A 12,110-nucleotide genomic window follows, 5' to 3' on the forward strand; every position below is an offset into this window, starting at 1 on the left:
TGTCTGAATCTCCCTAAAATGGTCTCAATCGTTTGTGCTGATTTGTGCTGTTAAAAAAAAACATTTGTGCTACTTTAGGGTTTTTACTTTATCAGGCTTTATTCAATAATAACTGGACTTTGGGTTACATTTTTTACAATATGAGAGAGAAATTTTGTGATGATTGATCGTTGTTTAGGTACATTAAACCACGTTAAGCTTTTTCACGTTAAGTGTTTTAGAATGTCCCATTCATGGGAGTGATGGCTGGTGTCAGAACGCTTTGCAGCGCAAATAGCCGTGTAACAAATAAAGCCTGATAACATAGTAGCACAAATGTAGCACAAACGATTGAGACCATTTTGGGGAGATTTGGACATTAATGGGGGGCTGGGTAACGTCACTGGCCAGAAAATGTAAAGTGTTATTACTTAAAACCCTTAACAGCACAAACGATAATTTTTACGGCCCAAACCGGCACAAACGAATAGCAGTGTTTTTAATAATTTTTGGATGACATGGGGGGGCCCAGCTTCACACAGGTCTGTGGAGGAAGGTCTGGCAAAGCGAGACTACTCATCTGATGATCTGAACATTCAGAGGAGGTCAAATTTCTTAGAGGGAGGAAAACCAGCGTTTTGCCTTTCTCACTCTGCAGATATACACGTTAAATTCAAAGTTTAAATTAGTACACTTACTGTGTACTTAAAGTACACAAATCTATAAAAGATATTAATCCACAAAGCACTATTCAGGCAAAAGACTTGGTAAAGACTGGTAAATTCTATATTTACATTTCTAGTATTTTCACTGTTAAACTGCAGCAAAAAGCTGCTAAACACAACTATATCTCTGGAGTTGCACATTCCTTAGTGTGGATATATACAACTATTGATGACATACATTAAATCAGGATGAATTAGGTTGTAAGAAACAAAAATAATTTTGTCTTTTTTTGTCATAATTTCTTCTGACTTCGTGGTGTGATGGAATGTCCTAACCAACATATAATGATATAACAAAAAAATGACACTGCAACCTACAACTAGTTGGACACATCTGTGACCAGACTGACACTATTAGGAGTAAGTTTGTCAAATTTTAGATCCAGTGTAGAGCCTATTTTAGTTTTGTTAAACAGTTAAGAAACTGGATGGATCGATGGACTGGCCTCAGTCGGCCCACAGTACCTCCTTCAGGTTCCTCTGAATGGATAAATATAAAGTCCATCCTCAAGATGATGGTTGTAGGACCGCAGAGTTTTTTTTCAATGGGTGAAAAAGTTTGGTGTTCTGACTATAATTGAGCTACTTTGATGTTGCAGTGTGTTTCGTGGCGTTTCAATATCTGTGTGTTCTCAGACTGTGTTGGTTTGGTGTTTGATAACTTGCATCTTGCGTCGTCTTGGATTGGGTGGTTTCCGAAAACATGAGAATGGTGTCGTTGTTTGTTACTTGTTGTAATTTAGTTTCTCCTCCTCCTGTCCAATTCCTCTCTCCAGATGATGAGGATCGACCCTATCAGTAGGCCTATCCCTGTGCGGATACCCTCCCCCCAGCCCACCCGGACCAGCTACACAGAGGGCCTCCTCCCATCTGAGGATTCCTCTCCATCGCCGCCCTCTCCACCTCCGCCTCCTCCCCCCATCGCAAGTGTCGCCCATCAGCCAGCCGCCACCCCCTCATACGTCAAGTACAGCACGCTGGCTCGCCTGCAAAGCCAGAACCAGTCCATGACGCAGCCGACGGGAGCCGCCCCACTTGGCCTTCCCATCCAGTCTGTCAAATCCAACTACAACACCCTCCCAGCTGCTTACAGCTCCTCCCCTCCCCTGCCGCCATCTCCTCCCCCTCCTCCGCCACCTGCGGCACCGGCTCCTGGCTCAGCCATGGCCGCGCTGAAATATGGTCCACCGAGCCCCTCTGCTCTCCCACCGCCACCCCCACTGGAGGAGGACTTGCAGGAGCCCTCCTACCTCCCGCCTCCTCCACCGGAGAGCCCGGAGGCCAACGGGTTGCCTCTGCCTCCCCTTCCCGAGCCCATCCCGGACTCCTGCAGTCACCTCTCAAACAGTGGCCTGCAGCAGTTCCTGGCACACAAGTTTCCACACATGGTGTACGACTTCAGCCCAGAAATGAGTGAGGATAATTCTCCCCCTCCTCCACCTCCAGCTGAGCTTTCTCCCCAATCCACCCTGCAAGTTCTCCGGCCTCTGTCCCCCAATGCGCCCCCTCCTGCGCCTCCCAAAACCTTCACCGGTGGTTTCCCGCCTCAAACTGCTCGCAAACCCTCGGGTCCTTCTTCCCTTCCAATTGCCCTCTCGCCTGTGTCACCAACGCAGCCCTATAGCGGCCACGGGCCGGTGAAAAAGCAGCAAAGCTTCTCAACAGGACACTCCCCGAATCAGCCGCCTCCCACCCTGCCAAAGCAGCACAGCCTCTCCTCCAAAAACCTCGCCATCTCTCCCTCCTCCTCCTTTTCTTCAGTCTCCATCGCGGCCGCTACCTCCTCTCTGGTCAAACAGATTGTCAATCAGTTCCCGGGAAACTCGGCTACTTCCTCTCTGACTGCCTCCAGCTCCGCTGAAGGGTCGAAGTTCACCGCTCCTCAGTCTCCTCCGGCGGTCAAGGCCAAACCAAAGTGGCAGCCCGGAGGCATTGTGGCTCCGCCGTCCCCAGAGTTCCCCCCTCCTCCCCCTCCTGACAGCTCCCTGGGAGAATTCCCTCCTCCTCCCTCTTCATCCTCCTCCAAGACGGGCTCACCCATAAAGAAGTCGCCTTCCACCTCGTCCACGGGATCCACCAAGCGGGGGCCTCCGCCGGCCCCACAGAGAGCCTCCTCCATCCGGTCCAGCTCATCAGGCGAGACCCAGGATGAGCGGCCAAAGAAGGTGGAGAGCCTGGTCAACAAATTCGGCCAAGCTCCTCAAACGGGTACCTCTTCCAGCTCCTCGTCGGCGACCGGGTCTCCTTCGAAGGACTCCTCCGCGCTTCCCGCGCCGCTTCCTAAGCCGGGGAAGCTGAACTTGGCGAACCTCCCGTTGGCCCTCCAGGGGCTGCAGACGAGCCAGCCCCATCAGCCCTCTGAGTTCCCATCCCCTCCTCCACCGCCTCCCCCCGCCCAGCCTCCCCGCGTCGACTTGTCGCCCGACTACTTCCCGCCGCCCCCCAGTGACTTTGAGCTTTTCCCTCCTCCTCCCCACCCATCGGAGTTTCATCCCCCCCCGAAGGTCGCCGTGGTGAACCCCCAGCCTCAGATGCAGCCGCCTCAGCAGCCGGTGCCTTCCTCTCTGTCGTCATCGACATGGAAACAAGGTTCGCTGAAAAAGGGGGCGATCCTTCCTCCGACGCTGAACCGGCGGACCAGCAACACGGCCCAGTATGACATCACCACCGCAATGCCCCTCTCGCCGCCTCCTCTGTCTCAGACCCCACCTCCCTCCCTGTCCTCTTATTCTTCTTCCTCCTCGCCCATCCCCGCCACCTCCCCGAAATCCCCGGGGCCAAGCACGCTGGCACTAAAGCCCCACTTCCTGGAAGACCTCAACCGCACCCTGAAGCGGAAGTCGGTGTCTCGCCACGGCTCGCTCACCTCCTCCCACCTCATCCCCTCCTCTAAGATGGAGCCCGTGGCCACCATGGACGACATGGCGCTCCTACCGCCTCCTCCCCCCGAGCTCCTGCAGCAGCAGCACGGCATGCGAGGACACTCCCACACTTTGTCCCGCCACCACACGCACTCCCACTCCACCAAACATGCCAACATCTCAGGCTATGCAACGCTGCGGCGAGGCCCACCTCCCGCTCCTCCAAAACGGGACCAAAGCACCAAACTGACCAGTGACTGGTAGGGAGCGAGGACACTGGGCGGAGCCTAAAGAACTAAACTGACTATTTAGGTCTCGTGCAGAGAAGAAATAATCAATGTCTTGTCTTGACTTGTCCGTCTCTCCTCATCCTAAACCATCCACCCCTTTGAATTCCGAGCTAGTAGCAAACCGTCTTTCCTACTCTTAATCTCAGATTATGATTGTTCCTATTATCCTCATTATTACTATCATTACCAATACATGTTTAACCCAATGCCATGAGTAAAAAAAAAATACACACATATATATATATATATATATATATATATATGTATGTGTGTGTGTGTATCTGTATACAAGCAAGCCAGAAAAAAAATCACCTATCAAGCTTTTTTCACAATGTCTGTGCAGCTTTGCATTGAAATATACAAAAGACGAGACTTGAATGACAACAGCAACAGGGACAATTTGCTGCACAATAACTGGTACTGCATGGAGCCGTGGCAATGGACGTAACGTTACCGATGAAGGGAAGGAGGGATCCACGGAAGGAACAAGAGATGCGAAAGTGGGACGACGTGTATAGAATTGTATGTTGTGAACTGGGAGGGGGGAGGGGGAGCATTGCAGGTTTATTTCAAACTTTTGTGTGTATGTGTGTGTGTGTGTGTTTTTTATATAAGATTATTTAATACTGGAAAGATATTATTATTATAATTATTTTAAGTTTTTAAGAAGTGTCTAAAGAGAATGAGTTTGACTGGACCTGGGTCTGTATTCTCAAAATAATGTCAAAGTGATGATTGGAGTTACCAAACTGGGTATATATTTGGATCATTTCATCTAATCATATTCATTTAAGCTTAGAGATTCATGACTGATTGGTTGGTGACTCCCACAAGATAAGATTTAATATTTAAAGGAGCACGCCGACTTATTGGGACTTTAGGTTATTCACCATATCCCCCAGAGTTAGATAAGTCCATACATACCCTTCTCATCTCCGTGCGTGCTGTAACTCTGTCTGACGCCTCCAGCGCTAGCTAAGCCTAGCACAGATCCTGGAGGTAACCGGTTCCAACTAGCCTACTGCTCCCAATAAGTGACAAAATAACGCCAACATGTTCCTGTTTACATTTGTGATTTGTATAGTCACAGGGTGTACAAATAACAAGGTCCCTATGCTTTTACTATCTAGTAATTGTTGACTCTATTACTCCAACTCTGAGCCAACTCCAGGCGAACTCTCTGCTCCTCACCACAGGGCTTCAGGTGCTGCTAGCAAATCACTCCGCCCAAGTAGCAGAAGTAGCAGCGCTTCGTCTTTCTCAGAATATAGTCCCCAGTTTGTATACGGTTAGAAGACGGCTGTGTCTCATGTGACCTTGTTATTTGGACACCCTGTGACTCTACAAATCACAACATGTAAACAGGAACATGTTGGCATTATTTTGTCACTTAACTCGGAGCAGTAGGCTAGTTGGAGCCGGTTACCTCCAGGATCTGTGCTAGGCTAAGCTAGCGCTGGGGGCGTTGGACAGAGTTACGACACGCACGGAGATGAGAAGGGTATGTATGGACTTGTCTAACTCTGGGGGTTATGGTGAATAAGCTAAATTCCCAATAAGTCGGCGTGTTCCTTTTTAAATGCACACTGATTGAACAAATGCTTGTAAATCAGACGGTTAGGCTGTGCTCAGATTACAGGTGTTATGAAATCGCCTCAAACTATATTATCACGCCTGTTGTTCTCACGTCTTCCCTTCTCTCTGTAAAGTTGATGTCTTGTAGTCCATCAGGACCTAGCTTGCACATTTAGATCTGCCTTTCCCTGATCTCAGCTGTCCTAACCCATTCCAATTTAAATTTGTTAATATCAATGAGTTTTGCATTATCAACCAGAACCTCCTTTAATCTGAGCTCAGCCTTAGCAAGTGAGTCAGTCAGCAACATAAAAAAAACAATTTGGATAAACTTGATTTAACAGACTCGGTCAGATTTGCAGTCAGTCCGTTAGGTAATTGTTTGATAGCTATTAAACCACGCAGCTAATCGGGCTACAATGAACTCTGTCTGAAGGAAGGTGATCATCAATTTGCTAGTCAATAAATCAGTCACTTGTTTGTCATCTTAACGGCTGGTTCAGTCACTTTGTTAGTTCGTTATTAAAGGTGTGTGTCCACTCAAAGCATCTTTAAATGATCAGAGAAGCCCTGGGAACAAGTGCCTGAAAAAACGTAACGCTCAAACTGCTCACAGGTGTGTGGTGACATCGTGCCGCGCTGACACCCTCGACTGTAACTTCTGTGATGTCAACCGCTAGCTTTCTGACATTTTGAAGCCTGGAGTTTAGGTTTACCATTCACACACTGCCATCTTTGTTAAATACTGCAGCCAGTGATGTCTGGATTTGGGCAAAAAAAAAAAAGAAGGAAGCCCGGGAGGAGCTGATGTGGGACAACAAGCAGCAGCTAATGGGTGCTACTCTATCGCCACCCAGTGGAAGTATCAAAAAAAGACACTGGGACCGACAGCCCTGAGGCCTCAGGAACTGAACAGGAGTCTCCTGTAAAGATCTTTACAGTTGCTCTTTCCTCATTAGCTCCCATATCCAGTTCTAATTCTTTATTTCATGCTTGGGGTAATTTCAATGTTTTGCCTCTGTTTCTGCTGTTGTAAACAATACCATTGTTGTAACTTTAAGCTCCAGCCTCCTCTACTGTGATAGGTATTTAAACAAGTGATAAACACCCGAGCCCGTTTGGAATTTTTTAGCCACATTTCAACCAGATTTAGAGTTGAAATCAATGAGTCAATCAACTGATTAGTTAACCCACAGGAAGTTAATCTGCAACACATTTTATAATTGTCTAAGTTTTTAAGCAAAAAACAAAAACGTCAATACTGGTTACAGCATCTCAAATATTTCCATTTGCTGGTTTTCTTAGTCACTGTGAAAGTGAAGTGAAATCTTTTTGGGTTTTAGACAAAATGATGATTTTTTATATGTCAGCCTGGGATCTGGGAAGAAACTGCTTTCTGAGCCCACTGACATTAACATTGAGTGCTGTGCCAGGAGACAGTTGCAACAAGCACTCTAAAAGCAGTGGGCACTTAGAGAGAGATGCTTAATGGATACACCCTGAGCCACTTTGGGAATTAGCTATCTAGTAAGTCCGTACATAACGTCAGATAGGGATGATTCTTGTTTTTAGTTTGTCAGTGAGTACTCGCACACATACACATAGTATGTTTCAGCGGGGCGAATACATCCGATTTAGATGGCTAGATAGACCAGTCGGTTAAATAGTTAGCTAGTCCGCTGCTCCATCCAAGCATCCTTCCTTCCACGCTAAAAAACGGTGTCCTGATCAGCTGTTAAAAGCTTTCTAAATAGTTTTTTTTTTTTATTTTATGTGCAGCTGAACCTAGGCCTGTTTCTACCTTGCTGTTTTTATCTCTGTTGCAGTCGGTTCAAATTATCTGCATAACGTCACCACCAGTGCAACAGCACAGATGCCAAAAAAAGGTGATATTTACTACTCCAGGTTTGAATTTTAACGTGCAATTGTTTCTGTTTTTCAAGTACTCCTATTTAATTTGAATGTATAATTATTATGGTTACAAAATGATTTCAATTAGTTTTAACATCAAATGTGTTTTGTGATGTTGTTGGAGGGGAGAGAAGTACTCCCTACGTCCACTGCCCTGCAGGAAAATAGTCCCTAGGCCTCCCACATCATGGTGTATTTCAGAGACACTCGAGATCAACATACAGTTTAAAACTGATCAATGTCTTGCTCAATGGCACCCAGCAGCGCACATGGCTGCTGCTATCGGTGTCAAACCTGCTGTTGCATTTAAAATAAATGAGGAAATGAGTCAAACTGAAGTCAGAGACTTTTTACACAGATCTACTTTGATTGAATTTATGCTGACTGAAGATGTGGCCATGAGAGCACCTGAATCCTGTCCCGGAGTATTAGGGTGCTGTACAAGGATGAACTGTGCTTCATTTCATGTTATTCAGACTCAGGACCACTGATTTATAGCAACTAAAATGTATAATGTTGCTGGAGCACAACTTTCCAGGTTTGGTATTGCCATTTAAAAAAAAGAAAAAAGATCTTACCTTAACAGTAGGTTCTCAGGTTTTTCACACCAAATGGCTAACCCCATTGCCAAGTCTTGTCCTTCCTGAAAGACATACTATACTATGACAGCCAACCAAGTGGACCACACAGACAAGGGGCTCATACTATGACTCTTTTTTTATTTCTTTTTTTTTTTACTTTGTTTTGACATAAAATTACCTTTTTATGACCTACTAAATTCTGACTTTTTTTTTTTTTTACGACATATTAACTATACTATGACTTTTTTATGACATACTATACTATTACTTTTTATGGTTCTTTTATAACATACTATACAATGACTTTATTGTTTTTTTACAACATACTATATTTTGACTTTTTTATGATTTTTTTTTACGATATACTATGACTTTTCTATGATTTTTTTTATAACATGCTATAATAATACTTTTTTTATGACATCCTATGACCTTTGACGTACATGTCAAAACAGGGACCTATGTGCCAGGTCAGATAGCTCAGTGGGATAAGACAGTGATTGTGAGATGGGAGGTTGTTTGAACCTCATGGGGTGCAAAGAGTTTTGAGACCTATTTTCCAGGAATGAAGAATTCAAATCAAAATGACCTTTTCGACATACTAAACTATGACTTTTTTATGACTTTTCAACATACTATACTATGACTTCTTTCAACATACTATACTATGACTTTTTTTGACATACTATACTATGACTTTTTTATGACTTTTTTCAACATACTATACTATGACTTCTTTCAACATACTATACTATGACTTTTTTATGACTTTTTTCAACATACTATACTATGACTTCTTTCAACATACTATACTATGACTTCTTTCAACATACTATACTATGACTTTTTTGACTTTTTTCTACATACTATACTATGACTTTTTTATGACTTTTCAACATACTATACTATGACTTTTTATGACATACTATACTATGACTTTTTTCAACATACTATACTATAATTTCTTTCGACATACTATACTATGATTTCTTTCGACATACTATAGTATGACTTATTTATGACTTTTTTTTCATACTATGTTGACTTTTTTCAACATACTATACTATGACTTTTTATGACTTTTTTGTCATACTATACTATGACTTTTTATGACTTTTTTCAACATACTATACTATGACTTTTTATGACTTTTTTGACATACTATACTATGACTTTTTATGACTTTTTTCAACATACTATACTATGACTTTTTATGACTTTTTGTCATACTATACTATTGACTTTTTATGACTTTTTTGTCATACTATACTATGACTTTTTATGACTTTTTTCAACATACTATACTATGACTTTTTATGACTTTTTTGACATACTATACTATGACTTTTTATGACTTTTTTCAACATACTATACTATGACTTTTTTATGACTTTTTCAACATAATATGCTATGATTTTTTATGACTTTTTTCAACATACTAGTCTTTTTTTTCATACTATGTTGACTTTTTTCAACATACTATATGACTTTTTATGACTTTTTTCAACATACTATACTATGACTTTTTATGACTTTTTTGTCATACTATACTATGACTTTTTTCAAAATACTATACTATGACTTTTTATGACTTTTTTGACATACTATACTATGACTTTTTATGACTTTTTCCAACATAATATGCTATGATTTCTTTCAACATACTATACTATGACTTATTTATGACTTTATTTGACATACTATACTATGACTTTTTTTATGACTTTTTTTCAACATACTATACTATGACTTTTTATGACTTTTTTGACATACTATACTATGACTTTTTATGACTTTTTTCAACATACTAGTCTTTTTTTCATACTATGTTGACTTTTTTCAACATACTATACTATGACTTTTTATGACTTTTTTCAACATACTAGTCTTTTTTTTCATACTATGTTGACTTTTTTCAACATACTATATGACTTTTTATGACTTTTTTCAACATACTATACTATGACTTTTTATGACTTTTTTGTCATACTATACTATGACTTTTTATGACTTTTTTCAACATACTATACTGTGACTTTTTATGACTTTTTTGACATACTATACTATGACTTTTTATGACTTTTTTCAACATACTATACTATGACTTTTTTATGACTTTTTCAACATAATATGCTATGATTTCTTTCAACATACTATACTATGACTTATTTATGACTTTATTTGACATACTATACTATGACTTTTTTATGACTTTTTTCAACATACTATACTATGACTTCTTTCAACATACTATACTATGACTTTTTTTGACATACTATATATGACTTTTTTATGACTTTTTTTTTCATACTATGTTGACTTTTTTCAACATACTATATGACTTTTTATGACTTTTTTCAACATACTATACTATGACTTTTTATGACTTTTTCAACATAATATGCTATGATTTATTTCAACATACTATACTATGACTTTTTATGACATACTACTACTACTTTTTTCTACATATTGTACTATGCCTTTTGAGTTTCTTTGACATACTATATAATGACTTCTTTCAACATACTATACTATGACTTTTTTATGACTTTTTTCAACATACTATACTATGACTTTTTTTGACATACTATACTATGACTTTTTTTGAATTTTTTGACATACTATACTATGACTTTTTTTGACTTTTTTCAACATACTATACTATGACTTTTTTCGACATACTATGCTATGACTTTTTTATGACTTTTTTTCGACATACTATACAGTGACTTATTTCAACATACTATATGACTTTTTTATGACTTTTTTCAACATACAACTATAATTACTAAGACTTTTTTTTTCTACACACTATACTATGACTTTTTTATGACTTTTTGAGTTTTTTTACATACAATTACTTTTTTACGATTTCTTTCGACATACTATATAATATGACTTTTTTCAACATACTATATAATATGACTTTTTTCAACATACTATACTATGACTTTTTTATGATTTTTTCAACATAATATGCTATGATTTCTTTCAACATACTATAGTATGACTTATTTATGACTTATTTTACATACTATACTATGACTTTTTTCAACATACTATACTATAACCTTTTGTACAACTTTTTTCAACATACTATACTATGACTTTTTTCAACATACTATACTATGACTTATTTGTGACTTTATTTGACATACTATACTATGGCTTTTTTCTACATACTATACTATGACTTATGTATGACTTTATTTGACATACTATACTATGACTTTTTTCTACATACTATACAATGACTTATTTATTACCTTTTTTGACATACTAGTCTATGAATTTTTTCTACACACTATACTATGACTTTTTTCAACATACTATACAATTACTTTTTTATGACTTTTTTTTCTACATGACTTTTTGAGGGTTTTTTTTACATACAATTACTTCTTTTTACGATTTCTTTCGACATACTATATAATATGACTTTTTTCGACATACTATACTATGACTTTTTTATGATTTTTTTCAACATAAAATGCTATGATTTCTTTCGACATACTATAGTATGACTTATTTATGACTTATTTGACATACAATACTATGACTTTTTTCAACATACTATACTATAACCTTTTTTACGACTTTTTTCAACATACGCTACTATGACTTTTTTCCACATACTATACTATGAGTTTTTTATGATTTTTTTCAACATATGGTATGATTTCTTTCACCATACTATACTATGACTTATTTTTGCCTTATTTGACATACTATACTATGACTTTTTTCGACATAATATACAATAACTTATTTATGACCTTTTTCGACATACTAGTCTATGAATTTTTTCAACATACTATACTATGACTTTTTTCAACATACTATATTTTGACTAATTTATGATGTTTTTCGACATACTATACTATGACTATTTTTGACATACTATACTATGACTTTTTTCAACATACTATATTTTGACCTTTTTATGACTTTTTCGACATACATGTACTATACTATGACTTTTTATGACTTTTTTCCAACATACTATACTATGATTTCTTTCGACATACTATAGTATGACTTATTTATGACTTTTTTTGTCATACTATGCTATGACTTTTTTCAACATGCTATACTATGACTTTTTATGACTTTTTTGACATACTATACTATGACTTTTTTTGACATACTATACTATGACTTTTTATGACTTTTTTCAACATACTA

At 39.2% G+C, this 12,110-nt stretch overlaps 1 protein-coding gene across 4 annotated transcripts in view; it reads left to right on the forward strand.

Moving 5' to 3' along the window:
* Nucleotides 1–4,782, forward strand: part of raph1a (Ras association (RalGDS/AF-6) and pleckstrin homology domains 1a) — an 88,377-nt gene extending 83,595 nt beyond the window's left edge. For 3 of the 4 annotated variants that reach the window (XM_039818102.1, XM_039818104.1, XM_039818105.1), the window contains one exon: nucleotides 1,481–4,782. In XM_039818102.1, the coding sequence (XP_039674036.1) occupies nucleotides 1,481–3,829 (2,349 nt within the window). In that variant the 3' untranslated portion in view covers nucleotides 3,830–4,782. The remainder of the gene's footprint in view (nucleotides 1–1,480) is intronic. The other variant, XM_039818103.1, reaches the window with a different exon arrangement.
* The last annotated feature ends 7,328 nt before the right edge of the window (nucleotides 4,783–12,110 follow it).

Source organism: Perca fluviatilis, chromosome 12 (assembly GCF_010015445.1).
Source record: "Perca fluviatilis chromosome 12, GENO_Pfluv_1.0, whole genome shotgun sequence".
NCBI classification, from domain to species: Eukaryota; Metazoa; Chordata; class Actinopteri; order Perciformes; family Percidae; genus Perca; species Perca fluviatilis.